At 41.2% G+C, this 27,888-nt stretch overlaps 2 protein-coding genes across 4 annotated transcripts in view; one reads left to right on the forward strand and one right to left on the reverse strand.

Moving 5' to 3' along the window:
* Positions 1 to 4,268, forward strand: part of LOC141000905 (complement C3-like) — a 31,182-nt gene extending 26,914 nt beyond the window's left edge. Inside the window, exons 38-44 of the mRNA XM_073471793.1 lie at positions 1,267 to 1,384; positions 1,768 to 1,857; positions 2,490 to 2,582; positions 2,666 to 2,749; positions 3,557 to 3,601; positions 3,787 to 3,931; positions 4,045 to 4,268. Coding sequence (XP_073327894.1) covers positions 1,267 to 1,384; positions 1,768 to 1,857; positions 2,490 to 2,582; positions 2,666 to 2,749; positions 3,557 to 3,601; positions 3,787 to 3,931; positions 4,045 to 4,189 — 720 coding nt within the window. The 3' untranslated portion in view covers positions 4,190 to 4,268. The remainder of the gene's footprint in view (positions 1 to 1,266; positions 1,385 to 1,767; positions 1,858 to 2,489; positions 2,583 to 2,665; positions 2,750 to 3,556; positions 3,602 to 3,786; positions 3,932 to 4,044) is intronic.
* A 2,974-nt stretch (positions 4,269 to 7,242) lies between these two features.
* Positions 7,243 to 27,888, reverse strand: part of LOC141000874 (complement C3-like) — a 64,027-nt gene continuing 43,381 nt past the window's right edge. For 2 of the 3 annotated variants that reach the window (XM_073471759.1, XM_073471775.1), the window contains exons 18-43: positions 27,626 to 27,823; positions 27,400 to 27,517; positions 27,240 to 27,328; positions 26,970 to 27,109; positions 26,525 to 26,737; positions 26,264 to 26,327; positions 25,660 to 25,749; positions 24,687 to 24,890; positions 24,339 to 24,414; positions 24,065 to 24,224; positions 23,798 to 23,893; positions 23,021 to 23,171; positions 22,764 to 22,849; positions 21,682 to 21,759; positions 21,402 to 21,557; positions 21,213 to 21,275; positions 10,645 to 10,726; positions 10,468 to 10,516; positions 9,973 to 10,063; positions 9,772 to 9,861; positions 9,562 to 9,679; positions 9,278 to 9,367; positions 8,242 to 8,334; positions 8,066 to 8,149; positions 7,538 to 7,682; positions 7,243 to 7,417 (exon numbers count right to left, since the gene is read on the reverse strand). In XM_073471759.1, the coding sequence (XP_073327860.1) occupies positions 7,276 to 7,417; positions 7,538 to 7,682; positions 8,066 to 8,149; positions 8,242 to 8,334; positions 9,278 to 9,367; positions 9,562 to 9,679; positions 9,772 to 9,861; positions 9,973 to 10,063; positions 10,468 to 10,516; positions 10,645 to 10,726; positions 21,213 to 21,275; positions 21,402 to 21,557; positions 21,682 to 21,759; positions 22,764 to 22,849; positions 23,021 to 23,171; positions 23,798 to 23,893; positions 24,065 to 24,224; positions 24,339 to 24,414; positions 24,687 to 24,890; positions 25,660 to 25,749; positions 26,264 to 26,327; positions 26,525 to 26,737; positions 26,970 to 27,109; positions 27,240 to 27,328; positions 27,400 to 27,517; positions 27,626 to 27,823 (2,966 nt within the window). In that variant the 3' untranslated portion in view covers positions 7,243 to 7,275. The remainder of the gene's footprint in view (positions 7,418 to 7,537; positions 7,683 to 8,065; positions 8,150 to 8,241; positions 8,335 to 9,277; positions 9,368 to 9,561; positions 9,680 to 9,771; positions 9,862 to 9,972; positions 10,064 to 10,467; positions 10,517 to 10,644; positions 10,727 to 21,212; positions 21,276 to 21,401; positions 21,558 to 21,681; positions 21,760 to 22,763; positions 22,850 to 23,020; positions 23,172 to 23,797; positions 23,894 to 24,064; positions 24,225 to 24,338; positions 24,415 to 24,686; positions 24,891 to 25,659; positions 25,750 to 26,263; positions 26,328 to 26,524; positions 26,738 to 26,969; positions 27,110 to 27,239; positions 27,329 to 27,399; positions 27,518 to 27,625; positions 27,824 to 27,888) is intronic. The other variant, XM_073471767.1, reaches the window with a different exon arrangement.

Consider the following 27,888-nt stretch of genomic DNA (forward strand, 5'->3'; position numbering starts at 1 on the left):
GATTTTGGCTCAGGGCTTCACAACTTGGACATCTGTGAATGTTACTCCTTCTGTCCTTTGCCAGTTAGCCTTTGCTAATTGGCAAATGACATTAAGGCCAGAAGTTTTGTTTACAACCACAAAAAGTAAGCAGGCTAGAAACCGAACTAAGCGATGTGTTGTATGTGTCTATCTATCAATTTATTGATCTCCTCTGCTCCGTATCATTACTATGGACAGTGTCGCACCCCCTAACTAACCACAGGACAACTAGCGGGACAATAGTCCAGGTGTTCCCCCACTATACACAGCCCTGATAGTGGTAACACAGGGTCAAATAACTTCTGAGATTACAGTATTTCCTCTAATAGTGGTCAGGGCCTTACCTTTAACTCAACTGCAGAGGGTACCAGGCCTTTATTTTTAAGTATATTTCGTCACATTTGAGCACAAAAATTCCCTGTTTTCTGACCCGCTCCCATAAAAACCTCATAGCATTTCATTGGACAGACTGCCATCATTTCTTAAAGCAAAATTATGTAGAAATTTGCATTTTGTGCGATTTGCAACACCACTGTCGTAAATACAAATCACAGGTCTGTAACAATTTGTCAGAGGTCAGGTAGGTTTACTTCAAACAAAACTCATTACATCATAACAATGTTATGTGTTGAAAACTTGTATGTTGAAGTAAACATGTATGTAACGCTGTGATCCGACCCTCTCACTGAAGTTACATAGTGCAGAAACAAGTGATAGGGAGGCAGAGTGGCTGAGACAGAGACACCATTCACCTTGTTACAAGACACTGTACCATCAGCATGATTTTGAAGCTGTTATTTTAAGGTCCAAAAGTTACATAATGTTGCTTTAACAAAACTTTAATTGTAAAATATTTGCATAAACCAGTTTAAAAAAAACAACAACTACAAAACAAGTTTGGCTGAAGCATTAACACACATACACCCACAGTGACTGAATTAGGACAATAATACTTTAGATGAGTAATGCAGAACAACAGTGTTAAAAATAGCATGATTATATTGGTGAATTTACTGGAAATGTACGTCATGCTTAGCTGACATGGGTTTATCCACCCTTGTGTTTTTTCTCTTGCCTGTTTGGGGCCGGCCTTTGTTTTACTTATATCGACCACACCCTCGGTTATTATTTGAGACCTGGCTCTTATTTGACGATTGGATTTGTTTGAGGAAGTACTGTAATCTGTGTCCTTTTTTTCTGGTTCTGGCTCTCACTCACATACCTTTGCTTTGCTTCTCTCCACAGGTTTCTCACACTGAACCAGAGGAGATTGCTTTTAGGATCCATCAGGAGATGCCAGTGGGAGTCTTACAACCAGCTGCTGTGTCCGTCTATGAATACTACGATCATCAACACAATAATCGTGAGTCTCAAAGACACTCAGACACATGGCCTGTCTCTTTGTCCGACATACAGATGTACTGTGCCTGAACAACAAGATGGGTCATTCGTCAGTAGCCTCCAAAACCAGCTTCCAACCATAAGAGGTTGCATGCAAGAAAAATATTAACAGAGATAGTTTAAAGTTTTTAAACAAATGACCAATGCTCTTTAAGCTAGTGAGCTAACTAGCACTTTTGAGGACAGATTCATTAACCAAAGATTAATTCACTGCTGTATAGTATTCAGTGTGTGTGGTGATGGATAAGAATACATTTAAGGTGCAGTTTTAAGATGTGCAATGTTATTTTTCTGATGTACTATAATCACAAAATATCTTACAAATGTCTTTCTTCCTCGTAACAGAGACACCTTGTGTGAAGTTCTACCACCCAGAGAAGATGGGAGGAAAACTGATGAGGCTCTGCAGAAATCATGAATGCACATGCGCTGAAGGTAAACAAGAATCCTCCAAACTTTAAAACCAACTTTTTGTTTTGAAGATGTAAATCATGCCTTGATTATTGGTTTGAGCATTGTCAATAGAAGCAGCAGTGGAAGTAACACATTAGATTTACTCTTGTAACTGTACTCTACATTCACAGAGTCCGTCACAGAGTAAAACGGAAGCCATGCTCATGTAAAAAATCTTGACATTGTGACTGACTGTAATAAAAATCAGGACCTTGGTCAAAAGTTACCTGACTGATAATTACTTTGTTGCCTTCGTGTAAATAGAACCAGAGGTCGTCTGTAATCCTGTGATGTTCTTTCATGTTCTTTGCTCATCAGAGTAACGCACGGAGAACGGCTGTCTTAGAGAAAAGAAGAGAAAATCCAATGTTGTCCATACATAGACAGTTACAGAGACTGAAAATAAGAGCGTGTCAGACAGACGATAAATACTATTAATGGTACAAGCTCTTTTGGTGTATTCACTGCATGTTTTGGAGCTACGTTATTTTGTGAAGGCTAAATAAGGCCGTAATGAGGAGAAACACATGCGATTCACTGCATACTTACATTAAGTCCTGCATATGTGTATTTGAAAAGTTGTACTGTATATTTACTATTTCATTTATTTCCAGAGAATTGCAGTATGCAGAAGAAGGAAAAGATCGAGAATGTTGTGCGCACACGGAAGATCTGTGAGACTCAACAGGACAGCTCAATAGATTTTGGTAAGTGTTGGTGAGCGAGCGAGCGAGTGAGTGAGTGAGTGAGCAAGTGAGCGACTAACAAGCTGCAACTTGTCTGTCCTCAGCATACAAAGTGAAACTGGAAAATTCTACAGAGAAGTTGTCTACTGACATTTACACAATGCGGATTGTTGAAGTCATTAAAGAAGGTGGGTATTTAAAGTTCAAGTGAGCAGATGCACATGTAGTTATATATATATATATATATATATATATACACCGATCAGCCACAACATTAAAACCACTGACAGGTGACGTGAATAACATTGATCATCTCATCACAATGCAATGTTCTGCTGGGAAATCATGGGTGCTGGCATTCATGTGAATGCCACTTGACACCCACCACCCATCCAAACACCAAGTACACCACCTCATCACAACAACACTACCCGATGGCAGTGGCCCCCCAGCAGGACAATGTACCCTGACACACCACAAACACTGCTCAGGAACAGCTTGAGGAACACAATAAAGGGCCCAAGGTGTTGACTGGGCCTCCAAATTCCCCAGATCCCAATCTGATCAAGCATCTGTAAGATGCTGGAGCAGGTCTGATCCATGGAGGCCCCACCCCCCAACATACAGGACCCAGAGGATCCATTATAAAACGGCCTGGTGCCAGACACCACAGGACACCCTCAGAGGTCTTAAGTCCATGTCCTGACAGGTCAGAGCTGTTTTGGTTGCACAAGGGGAACCTTCACAATATTAGGCAGGTGGTCATAATGTTATGCCTGATCGGTATATATATATATATATACACACACACACACACATATATAATTATATATACATATATATATATATATATATATATATATATATATATATGTATATGTATATATATATATATATATATATATATATATATATATATATATATATATATATATATATGTATATATAATTATATTTAAGTATCTTCTCTCTCTTTTCTAATATTTTAATTACAGGGAGTGACGAGTGTCAGTCGAAGCCAGGGGAAGTCGGGAGTAAAAGTGAGCATTTATCTCCTTTCAAAATTTAATTATTTAAACTGCCTGATCTTTATTTTACCCTAATATATCTATGGTGATATAAGAATGCTACAGTGATGATTTTATACTACACCTGTAAATTAAATGTATGTATTTTATTATTTATATAATTAGCTTTTTTGTCTTTTCTTGGATGTTAATAACAGAAACCTGTGACGTGGGTCCTCTGGGTAAACTGCGTCCATTCCTCAGTTTTCAGCACTGCAGGGAGGGACTAAATCTGAAAATAGGCAAACTCTACCTCATCATGGGCGTGGCCAAAGATATTCACAAAGATGAAGAGAATCAATCGTGAGTGAAAAAGGAACAACATTTTTGAGTTTCTTACTTGCTATGATTTCTAAAATTTGGAAACATTTTTTCGATTGTCGAGTGGTTTTACTTTCTTCCTTTGCTCTCCTCAGGTTTCAGTATGTACTTGGTGAGAGAACCTGGATCGAGTACTGGCCCACAGCTGCAGAGTGTCAGACTGCAGAATACAGACCTACCTGTTTGGGCCTGGAGGAAATGGTCGATGTGTTCACAATCTTTGGATGCGAAGCCAAGTGAAAAATAAAAGAAATACATTTGTTATGCAAAATTCACCACCACGTCAACGTGGTCACTTCAATAAATATCTCTACATTTATGGATGGATTGGCTGAAAATTTTGTCCAAATATTAATGATGAGGATGTATTTCAAGGATTTTAGTCACACCCTGATGTTTTCTTCAGTCGTACCATGAGGCTGACATTCCAGGCTTTGAGTAAAATATCTCAACAATGGTGATGATGGTGAACATAGAAAACATTATAACTGCTGAACATCGACATGTTAGCATTGTGATGGTGAGCATGTTAGCATACTGACATCAGTGTTCAGCTCGAAGCACCATGCTGTGCCCAAGTACAACCACACAGAGTGGCTGGCATGACTGCAGACTCTTGTTATGCAAGTATTTGTAAATTTTTTAATATGACCGGCAGTGATGAATTCACTTAGGTAATTTATGGACCTCTGCGAAAGCCAAATTTGGACGGTAAGCTTATTTGACTGTACATTTTGTGGGTTCTTCTCCCTATAAGGATGATGGATGCAAAACTCTGGATTAATGAATGAAATATTTTTGTTGTATGTGTTGATGTTGTGGATGGTGGTTTCAACAGATTTTAATATTAAGAGCTAAAGGGTTATTTTGTTTTGTGTATGAGTAGATTAAAATTTTGTCATGATGAAGACTAGCATTCACTGTCCAGTATGATGAAATTATGCTAGAGTGGAAATAGAAGTATTTTAAAGTTTAATAATGCTGAGCAGGTGGGTTGATACAAGGTACATTTCAGTTTACAGCGCTGGGGTTTAAAAAACTAAGTTTGAGTCTTTTGTGCTACATTCACAGAAAAAAACAATGTATTTTTACAAAATGGAGTGTTAATGATAAATTGAGGAGTCTCACAGCCCGAGTAATGAAGCTGCTCTGTGGTGATGAAGAGAGACAAATGATTTTTCAATCCCATTTGAATTGTGCCATGAACTGCTCATATGATGTTTGTCAATTTAAAGGATCATTTTCCAAATCGATAAAGTCGCAGTTTGTCATAAAACTAATCAAATATAAGACTGTGAAAACACGTAATTATAAAGACTACACAGCCAACAGTTGCATTAGTGACATTGTCTTGTTGAACGCTCACCAAAACCCTGTAACTTAAACTTTGTGGAGCTGGTCCTATTTATGAGCAGCTCACAAAACTGATGAACTACCCTTTCACATAACTGCAGTTGTCAATATGGCCAGATTTATTGTGATTTCATTTTTTTTTAGTTCCTTTTCTGTGCCAAGTTGGCGGCCATATTGGTGTTGATGATGTGTGTTGGGCGAGACGATGTCACTAAGCGTTTAACACAAAACCAAACGATATTTTACTTGAATTACGACAAACTGCGACTTTCTTGACTTGAAAAATGATCTATAAAGTGATTTATATTGGATTGTAGGTGGCCTGGGAGAAGCCTTCTCTCAGGGAACTAAGCTTGATGTACTGAGTCATTAGGTTTTTTACAAACTTGTGGAGTCCATACCAGCTCAAGCTCATGCTGCCATTAAAACAAAAGACCCTAATATGAAGACATCCAGAAATTCTGTGTTTTGCCCACCTCAGCCTGCTATAGCTGCAGCAAAGTTATCTCCTTAATGACTCCACACTGCAAGCATTCACTGCTTATGACAGTTGAAATTTGCAGTCAATTTCAGAAATCATGTTCTCACAGTGTAACTTTCATTCATATCATGTCAATAATTTGAGCTGATAAACTCTCTGAAATTCATTTTTCTCTCTCTCTATTGCCTCACATCTTATAGAACTATGGTCCACATATCAGAATCTAAAGTGGGCATGACATGCTGCCATTAAAACAATAGAAAACTGGCCCTTGGTTTTTCCCCATTACTGTCAAACAAGCTTGCACTGTGATTAATTAAAGGTGTAATTTGTAAAATATAAAGTGTAATGTAACTGACGACTATGGGAAGCCGTTTAGGCTGCAGCTGTCATATATCTCCCCGCTAAAATAACTCTTGCGGTACAAAGTGGTATTACAAACAGAACAGGTGGGGGCTAGCTGGTTAGCATGCTAACTCCAGTAGACATCTCTGCAACACAGTACAGATACCTCTTTGACATAACAGTTGTTTGTTCACATTCTGCTGACAATGTAAGTTTATTTTTGGAGTATTTGAAACACAAAATTTGGCTGTATTTTACAAATTGCTACTTGAAGACTGCACACCCTGAACAAAATGAAAAAAACACTCACCGGACAATTCTTCATGTCTCTCGTCCTACAAAAAGTCCTTCTGAAGTGCATTATGTTGGACCGCAATACATTTAGTTCCACATAACTTCTACATCAATTTTTAAGTAGTAGCCTTTCTTTCCGAATTCCTTTAGCTAGCTTGTATCCACACAGAACAACTTCTCTTCATCTTCTTCATCATATCTCTCTCTACTGACTCCACACTTCTGTGCTTGTGTCTGGCACCATCTGGTGGGCATTTATTGGGTAAGCTTGTGACTGTAGCTTTGTCAGCAGTTGGTTTTGCTGCGTCACAACTTTAACTAGTTCAGTGTAATCTCATGGTGAGGCCTGTCCATGTCACAAATCTGACATGGGTTGGATTAACATGGGTTGGATTAACCGGTTCCCTTGGATTTGACTTGAAAAAGAGTCACTTGTTAAATTGTGTTATGCGCTCACTTAAATATAGCCACACAAGCACTCCAATGACTGTCAATTTAAATGTATTCAAGTCTCTTCTTACACATTGATTGAAAATGAGACACGAATTGTTCATTTAGATTCTTGTCTTTTCTCATAAACCTATTGCATGTCTGTCCTTCGTTACTAGTGTCTTTGTCTTCCCTTCCTCTGATACCTGAGCAATGCTGACCCTTCACAAGGATGTCACTTCCAGTTTTAGCTCACCTGGCTGAGTGCACGGTCCGTGCACAAATTCCCTAGCAGCCGCTAGTGCCTAATGCCTCTTCAGTACAATGTAGTACGGATGTGAATTGTGGACTGTAATGTAAAGTGTTAAAGAATGATTCAAAACAAAAACAATTTGAAAAGAACGTTTTATTTCCATCAGTTTCTCTATTGCTCACATCCATGTTGCTGGTACTTCTCAACCATCTCCACCATGCCTGAACAGGTAAGCTTGTGTTTCTGACTTTTACACTCAGCTTCTGAGGGCCAGTATTCGATCCAGGTTCTCTCTCCGAGTACATACTGATACCTGAGGAGAGAAAAGTGAAAAACACGTAAGGTCTCCAGGGATGACCAGAAAAATCATCATCACCACCACATGTAAACGGTGACAAGATCAGAACCAGACACACAAACACAGCAAACTTACGTCTGACTCCGTTCATCTCTGTAGATATCTTTGGAATCACCCATGATGAGGTAGGTTTGATCTCTTCTCAGATCTAAAGCCACTCTGCAGTGTGGATAACTGAGGAATGTGCGCAGTTTACCCAGAGGACCCACATCATCATTTCCTGTATATTGTAAGAGCGAGAACATGCTTAAAGGAAACTATGGTTTATTACACACTGGTTTTTACATTTCATGTAACTCTTTTATAGCAGTTATGATAACATTGTATTTTCTAACTGCTGAGTTTTAGGAGCAGAGGGATATCAGTCCAGCCCAACTGGGCAAGAAACATGGGCAGACAGACAAACACATGGCAAGATCGGGAAGACAAAGCTAGCCAAACTAACTTGGAGGAGAACACAAAGGCAAGTGGTAAAGTGGTGAAAATGGCCCAGATTATAGACTTACTCATTCAACATTCATAGTGGCCACACAATTCAGAAAGGGAAAGAAATGTGGTATCTCACCTCTCAGAGGGAAAGTAACTACCCAAATAACTACCCACCTTCCTTGATGACTTCCAGTACCCGCACTGTGTAAATGTCAGTGGACAAGCCGTCTGTAAACTCTTGCAGTCTCACTTTGTACGCTGAGGATGGAAAAGTTGCAGATTATTTGCTGCCTCTCTTACTGATTCTCTCCATTTCTCACTCATGTTCTGACACATACACAAACACTTACCGAAATCTATGTTGCTGTTCAGTTGAGTCTCACAGACCTTAGCTGTGCGGTCAGCATTGCTTATGTTGCCCTTCTTCTGCATACTGCAGTTCTCTGGGAGTACACAATAGGCACAAGGTAAATGCACAACTGATGGCCTGATTAAATAAGCACATGTAAGCATTGTCCCTGTTTTAGCTAACTTCCTGTCCATTTGGAAAGAGCAATCTCTCTATGTCACCACACTTCCATGACTCCTTTCTTTTTTTTCGAGGCAGCTCTCTTTTGCCCCTTTCTTTTCTTCAAGCGTTTCTTCATCACTTGACCTGTTTGGTAGTTTTAGCTGACACTAGGAGCGCTGGAATTAGAAGGTTTCTCTGTTTCACCATTGCTGGTATCATCGGTTTCTGACCAAACACTCTGCAACAGTGATAACTGTTGGAATATACAGCTATTTAATACTTATTTTAATAGGAAACCAACGCTTACAGCTATTTTAAATATGTTAGTGACTTATTCTTAAGCGCTGACTGCTGCTTTGACCCTACGGGATCCCGCTGGTTATTGTTGCCTGGCAGAAAGTTCTGCTAATAACATAGCAATTAATTATGCTACATGATCATCTCCTTCATCAGATCTTAAAGGTGCCAAATGTAAGAATTTGCCACCGGTTGAATTCATAATTAGAACAAATAGTGGGGCAGCATTTCACCAGAGTTAGCGCTAAATGCTGCCAACAGTAGCTAATATTAGCTAGGTGCTCACACCACTAGCATTAGAGCTTTGGCCCAGGTCAGGCCGGGCCAGGGCTAGCTGGTTAGCATACTAACTTCAGTAGATACCTCTTCAACATGATACTTCAAATTCTGTTGATAACTTTGTTTCCAACTAGAAATGTTACATATCGCACCTTTAAAACAAGCAAACAATCACAGACAAGTGCAGCCCCCAAATCAGTGATCAATATATGGTTTAGCATGAGCAAAAGTTTCTGCTGTAACAAATTTATATGAGCAGAAGATGGATTAGGTCATTAGTTACACATCATCCTGTTTACCTTCAGCACATTTGCATTCATCACCTCTACAGAGCCGCAGGAGCTGTCCAGCTCTCCTCTCTGGATGGTAGAATTTCATACAATGTGTCTCTGCAATTAGAAAGAGAAATATCTGGAAAACATTTTGTGCTAATTGGATGATTGTAGCACATTTGAAATTGTGCATTATGTATCTGGAAAATGTAATGTAATTTTATCAACCCTGCCAGATTTCACGTGCGTGTGTTTGTGTGTCACAGGCAGAGCTAGCTGGCATTTTGTTTCTGAGTGTCTCTGACACTCACGGTTACTGTTTTGACCGTCGTTGTGTTCATAGACAGACACAGCAGCTGGTTGTAAGATGCCCACTTTCAGCTTCTGATGGATCCTAAATGTGATCTCTTCTGGTCGTGTGTGAGAGACCTGCAGAGAGGTGAAAGAGAAAAGGTGAGATAAAGATAGAAGGAACACGGCAGAGAGAACAAGTACACAGGAAGGAGACACTGATGTCTTACTTTGTCCAGGTAGATGATGACAGATGCTCTTTCTGTGTCAGTGGTGTACATGGTGTATTTTGAAATAGTGCGGGCACGTCCCTTGGATAGCTAAACAGTACACACACACACACACACACGCACACACAAAGCTCAAAAATGAGTTTTAATGTTTGGACACAAAAGTGTGTGTGTGTGTGTGTGTGTGTGTGTGTGTCATACTAAGCTCAGGTCGTTTGTGTCAACGGTGAAGCCAGTTAACAAACCAACATCCAAGAGTGACATGGCTGCATCGCGCTGATTGTCCTTAAACCTGTACAGAAAATGGACAGAATACTTGAAATAGGGAAGAAACGCCCATCATCAAATATTAAGAGACACAACTGCGATAAAGATATATCACTATCAACTTCTCTAAAACAAATGTTTCAAATATAATTTTTAATTTGTTGACAAACAAATTTGTGGTGAGACTGTCATTTTGTGGTGAGACTGCTTTGTGTTTCAAGTAAATGCCAAAAAAGTTGTGAAAATGGACATAGGGAATGAGTAAATCAGAGACACGTGGTGATTAAAAACAATGGCATCACTGTAGAGCAAACAATAGAAATGAAACTGAGAATGAGAAAGAGAAAGAGAAAGAGAAAAGGGGAGAGATGGAATGATGGTGGAGAGATAATGTCGGCTTTGTTGGTATGACTTCTTCGTTGTACTTACAAAACCAATATTTTCAACCTGTATACCATCTCATCATCGTCCATTTTCTCTGCAGGCACAAAATATTAAATGAGCACAAAATCTTTTCTCATTAAAGAGAACCTGGTGAAAGGTTGGACGAACAGCAAAACTCCACAGAGCTGACCAAAACCTACAGATAAAATGACAACAAATTACCTGGGACAAGCTCCACTGACAAGTTAAACTTCTGACAGTCGCTGTCCTTTTCTTTAGGCAGAGCGTAGTACAGCGACACCATCTGTCACATAGATAAAAGTGCATCTCATTGTTTGACAAGCTAATAGGCATCTCTATAACATGGTCACCACACATGGTAAAAAGAAGCCTAAGTGTAGGGTTCTCTAAAAATGGGTAAAAACATTCATTTTTATTTTACTGTGTTTCTGTAATCTTAGTGATAGCAAAAACATGCAGTCTCTCCCTTTATCCTGCTTCTAGAACACAGAGTAGATTAGGACTCAATTTCCCAGAATCCTCTGTTTTCCTGGTCGTACAAGAGTCGTGTTTAAATTAATATTGTTTTATATTAACTCTGTAATTCATGTCTTATATTGTTTAAAAGTATTATATTGTCTTTTAAAACTTGATAAAGGTTAAGTTTTTTTTGTTTAATACTAACTATGTTTTTTCCGCGGGAGGAAGTATCCCAGAGTTCCCCGGGACACAGGAGAGCTGGCTGTGTTTTTCCTCGGCAGAGAGAGAAAAAGTCAATGTTTGGAGACTTGAACTTAATGTTGGCCCAGATATTAGACTGCCCAGAGAGACTTAATCGTGCAGAGTATTCTTTTTCACGTATCTCAGTCGACTGTGTTTAGTGTGGACGACGGTGAAGTTTTCTTTTCTTGAGCCACTACTGCGTGGTCTCCGCCATTAGCTCCCACATTAGCTCTGTTAGGAGTTAGCTCGGTGGCAAAGAACCAGCCTGCTGCGCAACACGGACTTGAGGACGTTTCCAATCGACGTTCGTGAGGGTCGAGAGGACGGTGCGGACAGCGGACGAGGTGACGCAGATAACGAGGACGTGTCGGACGGTAGCCTGGGCTGCGGGAGTCGTCGCGGGGCTGTCTGGACATCGCTCTGCTACCTAGCTGGCTAACGCCATTTTGCATCTACAACGGGAGGTTGCGTGAGTACTTGACATTGGAAACGAGTGCAGGATAGCGGCACGGGACTGTGATAAAGCAGACTGTGAACTGTCCCGGTTTCTAAGTTTAACTTTTCATGACTGGATAACAATTTTCATGTGCACCAACGCTACGAATGGGCCCCAACGGTTAGGAAAATTATCCAAGCGCTTGGGTTAGACTTTTCATGGTACCATTATCATTTATTTTATTTCTATGTGAACTGTGAAAATACTCTGGTACAGGTGTGGGTACTATTATTGTGTTTTGAGTACACGAAAGCACTCTCTTCTGATTTTTCTGATATTTCTATTCATTCAGGTGATTGATATTATATGTTGCACATTCAATAGGTGTGAATACAGTTAAAATATTAGGAACACATCTAATTATTTCATAAGTGAATGGTTTATTAAAGGAGAACCACAATTTGATTTAGTTTACAAATAAGCTAAAAACCTCATAGGTTTATTTTCATTAAAAAGGTTGAGTTTGAGCTCAAAGTAAAACATTTCAATTCATTGATGTGAGAGAACAGTAAGGGTTAAAAGTGAACTCTTTTGAGTAAAAATTATATCTTTTGAGTAAGAATTATATCTACTTACATATTTCACTATTGGTGTGTTGAAGAAAACTTTAACTGTTCTATTGATCTAAAAGGGTAAGAGGATGAGCATTTTAATGCTTTAGGTAATAACTGCCTTGATTTAAAGAATACAAGCATTTTGTTTGTTGTTTCTATTTACTATCCATCTCTGAAGCATTTCTACTTTAAAGGTATTATTCCAAAGATCTCAAGGGTTTAAAGGAAAATAAATGTTTGTGTTCTACCTTTACATATTGTGGTTTAACATTCTTTTAGAGTAAACTATGTTTACATGAGTTCTGAGGGCTTACATGATTTTTGCTAGAACATAGCATAGTAAGTTTTCAGTGGAGGCACCGCGTTATTTACATGATATTTTCCCTTTCTTTTTCCACTCAAGTGATAAAGTCCCTTGCTTAATTCAGTAGAGAAGAACCACAGCAAATTCACCATCTTTAGCTGAGCACCTAGGACCTGTTTTATTCTTATTGGGTGTGACCTCAGTGTAGAATTATAAACACTAAGGAAAAAGGGGTTACATTTTGGAGGCACCGCTGGGGTAGGTTTTTTTTATTTACTATACAGGGACAGTGTGTTTAATAGTGAGTTTTACAGAAAACAGTGAAGTTTTTGTGTGATCTTATTGTCGAGTGCTTGTATTGTTTCACAACATGGAGCTAAATAAGGCTGTGGAATGGAGCAGGGAAGTGAACGTTAGTCCCTCTCGTGCCATTGTATTGAGTAATGTGCCCATAGATGTAGTAGATGACACCATTGTGAAAGTGTTGGACACAGTGAAGGTTTTCGGTCGCACTAGGCTTTGTGGACGGCGTGGAGACACCACCGGTCTAAAGCTGTTCATACTAGTGGAGATTAGAACTGACATAGATCCTGATAGTGTACCCCCTGAAATAGGCATTGAAGGAGAAGCTGGGCCTTGGACTGTGCACTTAGTTCAGAGTCTAGTTGTTCAGGGTCCTGATGCAGATTTTCAGTCAAAGTTGCTGGCCCTATTACAGCAAGAAGGTAAAACCCTTGAGGACATTAGGCCCATGGTATCTGAAGAACCACCTCCAAAATCAGATCTGAACACAGATTTAGTGAATGCTATTGGTAAGCTGGTAGACAAGTGTTGTCAGGGGCCCGCTGATGGTCCCGGGTACAGAAAGCTGAGATTGTTTTCTGGTTTGAGACCTGTTCCATCAGGCGAAGAAGAATATGATGCCTGGATGGAGCAGGCCACTCAAATGATTAGTGAGTGGCAGTGTAGTGATGCAGTGAAGAAGCAGCGCATTGTTGAAAGTTTAAAGGGACCTGCTGCTGATATTGTTAGGTTTCTGAAGATCAGCAATCCCTCTGCTACCGCCACAGATTATTTGGTTGCACTGGAGACAGCCTATGGCACTACGGAGAGTGGGCCAGATCTCATGGCTAAGTTCAGGCACACTTATCAAGAAGATGGAGAAACACTATCTGCCTTCCTGTATCGGTTGGATAAGCTACTCCATCGAGCCCTACTTAAAGGTGGCATTGAGTCTGCAGGCATGAACAGAGCACGGATGGAGCAACTGGTTAAAGGTGCTTTGACCACTGACATGGTTGCGTTACGTGTTAAATTGAGCCACACTCTACAGAACCCTCCTTCTTTTTCCCAACTGATGAAAGAAGTGAGAGAAGAGGAGCACTGGATGAGGGGCCGAGAAAGTGTGAAAACAACAGCTAAAGTTAACACTTCAACTGTTCCTGATACATCTTCAGTTTCTGGATTGGACAGTCTGAAACAAGAAGTCAAAGAGCTGTCTTCACAGGTGTCTAGACTACTGAGTGTAGCTACTGTGACTCCTAGCCCTGACGTGTCAAAGAACAAGACGGGATCTAATATGTGTGGGTCAGAGGTTGCTGCTCAGAGTGCCTCACCTAAAGTCAAGATCTCTAAGTCCCCTACATCAGACATCTTTTGTTATAAGTGTGGTGAAGATGGGCATACAAGGAGGGAATGCCAAGGCTCTGAGGACTTGAGAAAAGTTAACCAGAAGTTGCTGAGAATGCATAAGAAACAGGGAAACTCTGCCGGAGCTCGGTGAAGGAACGGCACAGGGCTCCAAAGGAATTTCGTTCCACAAATTGTTCATCTGCTGAAACTTCCAACTTGCCACAAGGTTTGGTAGGACCCACATCTGTTGTACCTGTGTTGATAGAGGGAGTGTATGCAAAAGCGTTGTTAGATAGTGGATCACAAGTCACTATTTTGTACAGGAGCTTTTATAACACTTACATGGAACATTTAGCTGTTCAGCCTATTGAGAATCTTGAGATATGGGGGTTAAGTTCTCACAAATACCCTTATGATGGTTACCTACCAATCAGGCTTGAGTTCACTGAAAGTGTGGCTGGCGTGCCCCAGACTGTTGACACATTGGCCTTGGTGTGTCCAGACCCTGTAAAGGATGAAGGCATAGCCCTTCTTGTAGGCACAAACACCAATCTAGTGAGGCAGTTGTTTGACTCCTGTAAACAGGAAGCAGGTGACAGATTTTTGAGCACGTTAAATATTCATCCATTGATCAGAGATGCTTATCAGTCCCTTGCTCGTACTGATGTCTCACCCGAGGAGACTGAAAAGCATGGAACTGTGTGGTTCATGCAGCATAGGCCATTGACTCTTCAGCCAGGAAGAGAGTTACATGTTACAGGCATAGCCAAGTTCCCTGGTGAATTTAATGACAAGTTAGCACTTGTAGAGCAACCTAAAGACTCATCAGATGGTAAGCTCCAGGTGAGACCTGAAGTACACCCAGCATCAGTTGCGTACAACAAACGCATCACAGTGACTCTCAAAAACACCTCAACCGAGGAGATTGTCCTGAAGCGGGGGACTCCCCTGGCTCACGTTTTTCCTGTTGCAATGGTGCCACAAGTGGTTACCAGGACAGAAGAGGAATCACCCAACACACTCACCCTTTCCTCTTTTGATTTTGGCAATTCTCCAATGCCCGAAGATGCTAAAAGTCGTCTCTGCCATAAAATGTTGGAGAGGAAAGATGTCTTTTCATGCCATGAGTGGGACGTGGGGTGTTCAAAGAGTACAAAACATGACATTAGATTAACAGACACAAGACCCTTCAGAGAAAGATCTCGGCGCTTGCCACCTGCTGATCTGGAGGATGTTCGCAAACATCTGCAGGAACTTAAAGGGAATGGCATCATCTCGGAGTCCCGAAGTCCCTACGCTTCCCCGATTGTGGTGGTTCGCAAGAAGTCTGGGAAAGTAAGAATGTGTGTCGATTATAGAACTTTGAATCAGCGAACTATACCAGACCAGTATACCGTTCCGAGAGTTGAAGAAGCGCTCCACTCATTGACTGGAAGCAAATGGTTCAGTGTCTTAGACTTGAGGAGCGGATACTATCAAATCCCAATGAGTGAGACCGACAAGGAAAAGACAGCCTTCATATGTCCTCTGGGCTTTTATCAATTTGAGCGAATGCCCCAAGGAATCTCAGGAGCACCTGCAACATTCCAGAGAGTGATGGAACGAACCATTGGAGATATGAACTTTCTGGAGGTTCTAGTGTATCTGGATGATTTGATCGTTTTTGGTAAAACCATCGAGGAACATGAAGAGAGGTTGTTGAAAGTCCTTGACAGACTGAAAGAAGAGGGTCTAAAGCTGTCGTTGGATAAGTGCCAGTTCGGCAGAACATCCGTCACTTATGTGGGGCACATAGTGTCAAAAGATGGGATTGCCACGGATCCGTCAAAGATAGAGGCTGTTGTTTCCTGGCCCAGACCCAAGGTAGTAACAGAGCTCAGATCCTTTTTGGGGTTCTGTGGCTACTATCGCCGTTTCGTGAGAGATTTTTCTAAACTGTGTCGACCTCTAAATGAGTTGCTTCAGGGGTATCCATCTAGTTCCCGATCAAAGAAAGTGAAAGCTGGGCAGCCAGTCGAACACAAGTTCCTTTTCAAGCCTTCAGAACCTTTCGGGTCCAGGTGGAGTGAGCGCTGTGAAAGTGCCTTCCAAGAGCTTAAAACCCGGTTGACGCAGGCACCCGTATTAGCTTTTGCCGACCCCCAGAGATCATACGTCTTGCATGTTGATGCTAGTACAGATGGCCTTGGTGGCGTGTTGTATCAGCAATATGAAGAAGGACTGCGGCCAGTTGCGTTCATTAGCCGAAGCCTGTCACCCTCTGAGAAAAACTATCCCGCACATAAACTAGAGTTTTTAGCTCTGAAGTGGGCCGTGGTGGACAGACTACATGACTACTTGTATGGTGTGGAGTTTGAAGTGAGAACTGACAACAATCCCTTGACCTATATTTTGACTTCGGCAAAACTTGATGCCACTGGGCACAGATGGTTAATGGCTTTGTCCACTTACAACTTTAGCCTTAAATATAGGCCAGGGCGAAATAACATCGATGCAGACTCGCTATCCAGGCGTCCCCATCCAAGTTTGTCTGATGCTGGTGAATGGCATGAGATACCTGTTCCTGGAGTGCGAGCACTTTGTCAGTCTGCCTCAACAGGGAAAGGAGCAAGCCATCTCTCCTATCCATGTGTCATTCAGCAGATCGGTACTCATGTCTCCGCTTTGCCCAAAGCATTTTGTCAGACCGCAGCTGTAGTGACAGATCAACTCCCAAAGTTCAGCCCAAGTGAACTGCTAGCTGCTCAGAAAAATGAACCTTGCACACGAGAGGTGTTGTTTGCTGTACAGCAGCGCAAAACTGCAGATAGCATTCAGTTAGATCATCCTGACCTCAGATTTTTCAAAAGAGAATGGGATAAGTTGTCAGTTGAACAAGAGCTACTGCACCGAACATTGAAGTTGTCTGATGGACGTATCAGAAAGCAGCTTGTACTTCCTAAACAGTTTCACAGTTTTGTCCTGAACTCCTTGCATGATCAGACTGGACATTTAGGTTGTGATAAGACATATGCTCTAGTCCGCGACAGATTTTTCTGGCCCCGCATGAAAGTGGACGTTGAATCTCACTGTAAGACATGTGAGCGGTGCATAAAGAGGAAGACCTTGCCACAAAAAGCTGCACCATTGTCACATATGCATAGCTCAGGTCCCCTTGATCTTGTGTGCATTGATTTTTTATCCATTGAACCTGACAGCAGGAATGTGTGCAATGTTTTAGTAGTAACAGATCACTTTACGCGTTATGCGCAAGCTTTCCCTACACGTGATCAGAAAGCCATAACCGTAGCAAAAACACTGTGGGAGAGGTACTTCATCCATTACGGTCTTCCCACCCGCATACATTCAGATCAGGGGAGGGATTTTGAAAGTCAGTTGGTAAAAGAGATGTTGACAATGTTAGGTGTAAAGAAATCCCGAACTTCTCCCTACCATCCCCAAGGTGATCCACAACCGGAGAGGTTCAACCGGACACTTTTGAATATGTTAGGAACTTTGGACCCGAGTCAAAAGCAGAAGTGGAGTCAGCACATAGCCCACCTTGTGCACGCATATAACTGTACTCCAAACGAAGCCACTGGGTTCTCCCCATACTTTCTCATGTTTGGAAGAGAAGCAAGACTGCCCGTGGACGTTTGTTTTGGTGTGTCTGCAGATGGTACATCCACGGCTTCACATACCAAGTATGTATCCAAGATGAAAAAGGAGCTTCATGCAGCATATCAGTTGGCCCAGAGCACAGCTGACAAGATGAATCAAGGGAATAAAGACCGGTATGATCAGAAGGTGAGATACCACTGTCTGAACCCTGGAGATAGGGTGCTAATCCGTAATCTTGGTCTAAAAGGAAAACAGAAGTTGGCTGATCGTTGGGGTGCGAGTCCTTACCTTGTTGATAGCCAGATGTCGGACCTCCCAGTGTATCGACTAAAACCAGTGGACGGCAATGGACCAGTCAAGGTGATGCATCGGAATCACATCCTGCCCTTAGGACAAGATGTTAGATTGAGTGCTGGAGACATTCCCAAGCCTGCTTGTTCTCCAAGAGCTATGAGGAGAAGGAAGGCTAAAGAAAAGAGTAAAACTTCTGCCCAAGTTTTAGACCTTGCATCTGATGAACCACAGAGAGAGTATTGTTCGTCAGACTCAGAATCTGAGTTTGGATGCTATTTTGAAGATGTGAACATGATTGAGACAGAGAAACCAGGTTCTCAAGAACTGTTATCTTCAGAGCGTGATGAGCCGAACATGGAGTCGGGTGTTGACTTATCAGTAGTGGAGATTGAGCCAGTTGCTGATTTGTCAGTGGTATTGTCTGAACACACTGATGGTTTGCCAGTAGCGTTGAGTGAATCCCCTACTGATGTGCCAAGAGAGTCTGAGTCTCCTGTTGACCTACCAGTAATAGCTGATGCTGATGTGGAAGTAAATCATGGTGAACCTGTAGAAGACACAGACAGAGTTCATAATGATGTGCCCCCAGAGGTAGCAAATGTAGGTGTGGAATTCCCATGTGTACTCAGAAGGTCAGAGAGAGATAGAAAACCTGCAGAGAAGTTTACCTATGATACTTTAGGAGAGCCCACTAGAGAAACTGTGACGGCCCCGAAGAGTTCTAGTGTACAGTCAGTGTATGTGGGTAGTATCCTGTTTCCTGATCGTTATAATAGCTCACATGTGTGGTGGTGTACACCTCAAGCTTTATGTAGAACTTGTGTGAGTTTACCAACACTCTTGCCTTGCACTTAAAATAATGTACCCCAATTACTGTATGTATACATCTGGTTTCATATTGAGTGGGTGTATAGGACAGCATGGGGGCATGCTGACATTTGGTGGGGGGAGTGTGTAGGGTTCTCTAAAAATGGGTAAAAACATTCATTTTTATTTTACTGTGTTTCTGTAATCTTAGTGATAGCAAAAACATGCAGTCTCTCCCTTTATCCTGCTTCTAGAACACAGAGTAGATTAGGACTCAATTTCCCAGAATCCTCTGTTTTCCTGGTCGTACAAGAGTCGTGTTTAAATTAATATTGTTTTATATTAACTCTGTAATTCATGTCTTATATTGTTTAAAAGTATTATATTGTCTTTTAAAACTTGATAAAGGTTAAGTTTTTTTTGTTTAATACTAACTATGTTTTTTCCGCGGGAGGAAGTATCCCAGAGTTCCCCGGGACACAGGAGAGCTGGCTGTGTTTGTCCTCGGCAGAGAGAGAAAAAGTCAATGTTTGGAGACTTGAACTTAATGTTGGCCCAGATATTAGACTGCCCAGAGAGACTTAATCGTGCAGAGTATTCTTTTTCACGTATCTCAGTCGACTGTGTTTAGTGTGGACGACGGTGAAGTTTTCTTTTCTTGAGCCACTACTGCGTGGTCTCCGCCATTAGCTCCCACATTAGCTCTGTTAGGAGTTAGCTCGGTGGCAAAGAACCAGCCTGCTGCGCAACACGGACTTGAGGACGTTTCCAATCGACGTTCGTGAGGGTCGAGAGGACGGTGCGGACAGCGGACGAGGTGACGCAGATAACGAGGACGTGTCGGACGGTAGCCTGGGCTGCGGGAGTCGTCGCGGGGCTGTCTGGACATCGCTCTGCTACCTAGCTGGCTAACGCCATTTTGCATCTACAACGGGAGGTTGCGTGAGTACTTGACATTGGAAACGAGTGCAGGATAGCGGCACGGGACTGTGATAAAGCAGACTGTGAACTGTCCCGGTTTCTAAGTTTAACTTTTCATGACTGGATAACAATTTTCATGTGCACCAACGCTACGAATGGGCCCCAACGGTTAGGAAAATTATCCAAGCGCTTGGGTTAGACTTTTCATGGTACCATTATCATTTATTTTATTTCTATGTGAACTGTGAAAATACTCTGGTACAGGTGTGGGTACTATTATTGTGTTTTGAGTACACGAAAGCACTCTCTTCTGATTTTTCTGATATTTCTATTCATTCAGGTGATTGATATTATATGTTGCACATTCAATAGGTGTGAATACAGTTAAAATATTAGGAACACATCTAATTATTTCATAAGTGAATGGTTTATTAAAGGAGAACCACAATTTGATTTAGTTTACAAATAAGCTAAAAACCTCATAGGTTTATTTTCATTAAAAAGGTTGAGTTTGAGCTCAAAGTAAAACATTTCAATTCATTGATGTGAGAGAACAGTAAGGGTTAAAAGTGAACTCTTTTGAGTAAAAATTATATCTTTTGAGTAAGAATTATATCTACTTACATATTTCACTATTGGTGTGTTGAAGAGAACTTTAACTGTTCTATTGATCTAAAAGGGTAAGAGGATGAGCATTTTAATGCTTTAGGTAATAACTGCCTTGATTTAAAGAATACAAGCATTTTGTTTGTTGTTTCTATTTACTATCCATCTCTGAAGCATTTCTACTTTAAAGGTATTATTCCAAAGATCTCAAGGGTTTAAAGGAAAATAAATGTTTGTGTTCTACCTTTACATATTGTGGTTTAACATTCTTTTAGAGTAAACTATGTTTACATGAGTTCTGAGGGCTTACATGATTTTTGCTAGAACATAGCATAGTAAGTTTTCAGTGGAGGCACCGCGTTATTTACATGATATTTTCCCTTTCTTTTTCCACTCAAGTGATAAAGTCCCTTGCTTAATTCAGTAGAGAAGAACCACAGCAAATTCACCATCTTTAGCTGAGCACCTAGGACCTGTTTTATTCTTATTGGGTGTGACCTCAGTGTAGAATTATAAACACTAAGGAAAAAGGGGTTACATAAGGACTCATCTGAGTTAACAGACTGTAAAGAAAGAAGTGGATGTAGTCTTCAGGTATGAAAAGTGAAGACAATGCAGAAGGGCCTAAAGCCTGCCTTCTTTTTAATGGCCAACAGGGGGTGACTCAACTGTTTGTAAAAAGAGGTATGATTTAATGTAAGCTCATGAGAACATGATCCTACTTCTCACTTGATTTATTAACACAGTAAACCGTTTCCTAATGAGTTGATGATCTACAGCAAATTGCTGGTTTCAAGTCTTCTTCAACAGCATAATTAAGCAGGGTTAAAACTCAAAAACATATTTTACTTACTGTCACTGTTGCTTCACCTTTGCCCATGGCAGTCACTTTCACATTCTGGTTTATATTATTGATCTGTGTGAATTTAAACATACACACGCACACACACACAAATACATACACACAGGTCAACAGAAGAAACAACGGGATAGCATTAATGAGCCAGTGTGTGTGTGTGTTTGTGTGTGTGTGTGTTCTCACTTTAGATGTTCTTGTGGCGTAGAGGTTTTCCCTGTTGAAGTTGTACTTGATAGGCCTTGACCTGCCTGGCAACAAGATGTCGACATCCAGATCGTACTCTGGTCCTTTCGGACTGGTCCAGAACTCAGCTACAGCCTGGTACACCATTATAGTAGCCTGGAGAGAATAAAGAAAAGAAGGGTGGGTGAGAAAATTAATCAATGGTTTGAGGTCAGACTACTTAAAAAACAAGTGTACAGTGGTGAAAAGATATAGATGGATAATGAGAGGTCTGCGTTACCTGAGTTGATCCGTAGCCTCCGTCCTCTCTCAGCTGTTTGTTGAACCATCTGACAACCGGTCTGGCTTCATCAAACGCCTTTATTTACGAAAAGGCAATAGTTGAATAAGTGTGTTTGACTGTGCATGGGAATTTTTAAAAAAATATTATGGTGAAAAGAAAGAAAAATGTGTTATAGCTGATATATAGCAGAAATATAATGTAAGGTTATACTGTACTACATGCCAGTTTCGGAAGCATAGATTATATTTCCAGACCAAATGTATTTTTTCTATCTTGGCATGATGAAATTTGACTCGTGCAAGCAACATACAACAAAAGCATCATGTCTGCGAGACACATTTTGTAGCATAGAGAACTGTGCCTCAAAAGGTAGGGAACTACCACATAAGCAGGTTTGAGTAATTTGCCAGTTGTTTAAATGTCTATCTTTTTGTGGACAGATTTTTCTCATCAAGATGGCATCACAGCCGTGCAAAGTGCAGTCAGGAAACTAAACAGGTGTATAGTTCAGATAAAAATGATGGCAGAGTTTCAAGATCAACATGCTATGAAGTAGTAAAGCATGGATGACGCGAGGATTTCATCTCTGCTGGTGCTAAAGGTGGGGCTTGACCAATATGTGGGGTGCTAAGAACATAGCCTTTGTTAATGACTTCTGAGTTACTTAATGAGAAAGTATTTGTTTTGTTTTGTTTTGTTTTAATCTATAAGTGTCTAATAATAATATTTTCAGACGCTGAAAGCTTAATCCTGTTTCCCTTGTTTATAACAGCGTTTACTTTTGCTGCTTATATGTGCCATGATATTTGTTGCAGTGACATAACTGTGATGCATTGCAAAAGTTTGAAATACTGAAAGCAGCCTCTCTGATAACATTTCAGATAATATAATGGGACATTTCTTTTTAATTATCTGTATAACTGAAATGGTCAGCTGTCATGGAAAAAATCCTTGCACTCCTTGTTTGTCTTCACCAACCTTCTACCCCTTAGTCTGGTACCATGAAAGATGACTGCTGAATGTTTTTCAGGCGGGACATGCTGCTGACATTCAGATACAGGTAACTGGGACATGCTCACCTGGGCCTTCACCAGAGCAAGAAGAGCGTAAGCTGTGGCCTCCAGTGTGTAAACACGCCCCATGGGAACCTGCCAGTGGGACATCTCTGAGGAAAACAGACACATTTTTGTATTACTATACTGTACTCGTGGCAAGCCAAGAGACCATGTGTACTGCAGAGGTCAAACTATGTACATGGCCAGTTTCTATATTTTAGTCTTATTTCATCATCACTTTTCATGTGAACATGTATGTGAATACTGCTGTATAAAGAAACCTCGGGAAGCAAACTTAAAGAGCATCTCCTGGTTCAGTTTGTCTTCATTGGCCAGAGCGTATGATGTCATGGCCACAGCATATGGGTTGGTGAGGCTGGGAAGACGCTTCTCCAGGTAGGCCGCTGCTTTGTCTACACTGCCTGACAGACTCTGGACAGAAGGGGACAAAAAGGAAGGACAATAAGGTTAGAGCAGATCAATAGTAACGGGCAGTGGAATCATTGATCATACAGTAATGTTATCTGCTGGGCCAATCCCAACATGTAGCTACTGGTAGAGATACGGGGTAGAAAATGCACAGGTCACCAGTATATCACAGGACTAACACACACACATAATAACACTCAGTGACCACACTGAGTCTGAATCAGATTAGTGTTGTCAAAAATATTTGTTTATTGATATCAATTTAAAAGGGTTTCAGTCCTGTCATCCACAGTATTAATACACGGATACCAGCTATGCTTTCTCGCTATTTCTCGCCCAGTCCAAAGCTCCTGTGCTAGTAGTGTTAACACCACCACTCCCGCAGTGCTCCAAGCTCCCAGTCCGGACCGCTAGCTGCACAGCTAACTTAGCTAACAGTTAGCAGCAGTAAATGATGCCCCCTATTTGGTTTGAGAATGAATTTGACAAGTGGCCAATTCATACATATTGCACTTTTAAACAGATTGCTTTATTGAATGCTGTCATATTATTTGACCCTGGGACAACATCATTACTTGGAAAATGACTGGGAAAATGAAGACAACATTGTTTGGAGGTGAGGTACTCACACTGACAGTGGCAGCACATAGTGTGCGTGACTCTTGCATGGCAATGAGACAGAAGGCCGTCATGGAGGCGTCTGAATCTGTGCCATTCACATCACCCTACACGTGCACATGGACAAGAACAAACATGTCAGTACTCTTTAGTATTAATTTGATAAATATTACACATGTTTTTATTCATACAAGATGAGAGTCAATGACATGTAATTTGGATTTTATTCTTTGTTTTGCCTCAAGTTGAAGACTAATTAATGAAATCAGTGCACGCACCATCATCTCTCTGTGGGACACCTTTCCAACTTCATTAAACATGCCATTAGGTTGCTGTGCGTAGAGAATCAGAAACTTGACAGCGTCACAGATGACGTTCTCTTTTGCTGCCACCAGATTGTTGGCCATGGCAAACACTTTGATAACGTAAGCTGTCAGCCTTTGAGAGGAGATGAGAGGAGAGGCAGTTATAGAATCATTTCCTTTATGGCCCATGAAATACACCTATCCTTGTCAGGATTGACATGAGTTTATGCGTGTTTGCAGGCCTCACCAGGTGCTGCTTTGTTGATCAGTATACCCAGCAAAAGACCCGTCATTTTTACGGTAGTTAAGCTCATTCATGTAACCTACAAAAAATAAACATACAACCTTTACTGAATCTTATCAATTGGAAGCCAGTTTGAGCAGCACTTTTAAAGCAACATTATGTAGCTTTTTTACCTTAAAATAAAAGCTTCAAAATCATGTTGATGGTACAGTGTCTTGTAATAGGGTGAATGGTGTCTCTGTCTCAGCCACGCTTCCCCCCTATCACTTGTTTCTTCACTATGTAACTTCAGTGAGAGGGTAGGATCATCATGCTATCTGTGCTTTAGTAAATACATTTGTATGAGCTTACCGGTCTTGATGTGTTCGATTGCTTCAGCACGTTTCTCAATGACCTCAGGGTCCCACTGGTTGGTTTTGTCCAAATACGTGATTGCAATGACAGGCAGAGTCATGTGGATCATGTTCTCCTCTCCACAGCCCAAGGGCTGTCGGATCAGTTGCTCCATTGATTTTCCATTTATGCTATTCCTCACAATATTTTCTTGCTCTTTTCCTGCAAACATTTACACAAAAAGTGAGGTCATAGATTGTCACTAAGAACAAGGAGGAACAACAGAAACGATCAGCGATCAGCCATAACATTATTACCACCTGCCTAATATTTTGTAGGTCCCCCTTTTGCCGCTAAAACAGCTTTGACCCATCGAGACATGGACTTTGAAGGTGTGCTGTGGTATCTGGCACCAAGACCTTAGCAGATTAGATTCTTTAAGGCCTGTAAGTTGCAAGGTGGGGCCTCAATGGATCGGACTTGTTTGTCCAGCACATCTCCCAGATGCTCGATTGGATTGAGATCTGGGAAATTTAGGGGCCAAGTCAACATCTTGAACTCGTTATTGTGTTCCTCAAACCATTCCTGAACCATTTTTGCAGTGTGGCAGGGCGCGTTATCCCGCTGAAAGAGGCCACTGCCATTATGGAATATCATTTCCATGAAGGGAATGTTCTGTGGTCAAATTCTGATGCTCATGATTGTAGCTGCTTTCAGTGGTGGAGAGGGGTCAGCATGGGCACTCAAGGAAGCAGCAAGCTGTGATGCACTGTTTTTTCTGACACCTTTCTATCGAAGCCAGTATTTTTCCTGCTTCCAACACATCAACTTCGAGGACAAAATATTCACTTGCAGCCTAATATGTCCCGAGCACTGACAGGTGCCATTGTAACGAGATAATTGATGACATTCATCTGTCAGTGGCTATAATGTTATGGCTGATTAATACTACAGGCACTTTACCACATACCACAACATCTACAGATCTTACCTGTCACGGAGATCTGTGTGCTCGTAGGTGTGTTTGGAACAAAATCTTGCACAGGAATTCTGCTGGTGATAATTTCTACATGTCGGCCATCTAAAAGTTAGAAAGAGATTTAGGTTTAATTTGCAAATAATAAACAAATGTTGCAACATTTTAATTAACAGGCCAAGTAGAAGTAAAATCAATGGTTGGAGCTGTATTTTTGTCCTCCAGAGGCGGCATAGCCGTTTATCTCTCTAGCCCTGCCAGAAAAGTTGCTGAAGCATGGACACTGTCAGTTATGTGAGCTCTTGCGCCCCATTGGGTGTTCTCACTTGTTCCCATTAATGTCCCTCGTGCCTTGATGTCCAAAAACTGTGGCAAGAACTGTCAAATAATGTTTGCATTAATCCAAACCCTGACATTTGTAGAAAGGGCTGCTTGGTTGGCTAGATTGGAAAATAATACTGAAAAACAATATGTTATGAAAGGCTAGCTTCATCTCCAGTTTCAAAATTGTTGGTAGTACTACTATGTAATTAATGGCCAGTTAATTAAGATGTTACAAAAGAGACTACAACATTATTTAGTTTTTTTCATGCCTCAGCTGCTTACTAAGTAAACTCACCCAAACCCTTTTTTGTCGGGTTGAGAGTTACAGTCTGAGGATATTTAATCAGCATGCCTTCAGGCTGGAAAAACAACAGTTAGGACAAACATCAGGAATCACAGCTACTTCTGAGAAGGTGTATTATGTTTTTAGTCCACTGAATTGTAGCAGTTTGACACACAATATTTATTTTAAAAAAATGTTTTTAAACCTTATCATATAGCTGTGGTCAATAGAAGAAAAGCTCTGAATCCACAACATGGAGTGTGTTGCTCTTACCACCACCCGCAGCATCTTCATGACTCCATCACTGAGATATGAGTCTTGCACAGCTGCTTTGACCTCAATCTGGTATTCCCCTTCCCTCGTGGGAATAATTACAAAAGGTACAGTTCGTGTAGTTTGGCTTCCAACTTTAACCTTCTGGACATATTTCCCACGCTTAGAAGCTGCGCTGCACACATCTGCCGTCTCAGTCAGCTCCACGAGCACCTTGAAAACAAGACAGAGATAACAATTTCAGGAACTCTATGTCGTTACACGGAGAAAAACAATAATACCACGTGTCCTAAATAAGTATCCAGCTCCAGTACTGAGAAGAATAGAGCCTAAACAAATCTTCTATGAAGAGTCACATTATTATGTGAGAGAGGTTTATTTAAATATTTCCTTAAATTGCTTCCCCAGATTGGTTCATGAAAAGTACGGTCCTGTCCAGACTTACTGTGGCAGGATTAGGGCTGATGTTGTGGAGGACGGTTTTAACTTCTATCTGCTCTCCTCGGACAGCTGAGTAGGGCAGCCTCAGATCAATGAAGAATTCCTTTCGCACAATTACCTCTAATGGTTCGGCCACACAGATACCTTAAAAGAAAACAGGAAAGAAACAACAAAGCAAAGAAAGAGGTGTAGCTCGGTGAGGGACAGACCAAAGAAAATCACCACCACCACAACAACTAAAACACAAGATGGATTTTCATCACTGAATCCTCACCGTGAGTTCTTGACAGACTAATGCCAATGAACTGCCAGGTTGTGATTGAGTCTTGCAGAGGAATATTTTTCTTTATTGATGTGGTGTCACTGAAATGAAGAAAAATGTTACGTTTTTGTGTACTCTCAGTTTTTATGTGTATATATGTCTGTCGACTCACCAGTTGCGTGTTCCTTCAGGGCAAGGAGGCAGTTTGATTTCTGTCCACAGCCAACTTTCAGGGAACTTGGTACGAGAAACAATTTCATCGGTGTCCATGTAACTGTCATCCTCTTCACCTAAACCGTCATCAAAATTGTTACTATTTTTATTGTATTCTAATTAGCAGTATGATCATGGATAGTAACCACCCAGGACTTCCTTCCATCCTTTGCCCCGTCTCTTACTTCGAGCCAGTTGGAGGCTATCCTCCTTCCTTTCAGCTCGCTGGCTTTCCATCTCCTTGCAGCAATGCAGGAAGGCCTCGACACAGGCTTCACCGTCTCCAATGTATTCGCTTCGCATCTCACATGTGTATGAAACAGGGACGTCCCTTATGCCATCCAAACAACAGTCACGCTGCAGTTGATCTTCATATTGACTCGCTGGAAAAAAGAGGGTTGTGGGGATACACAAAGCATGAAAAAAGCTGCTCAATCAGAGGCTAAAA

This window comes from Pagrus major, chromosome 1, assembly GCF_040436345.1.
Source record: "Pagrus major chromosome 1, Pma_NU_1.0".
Classification (NCBI taxonomy): Eukaryota; Metazoa; Chordata; class Actinopteri; order Spariformes; family Sparidae; genus Pagrus; species Pagrus major.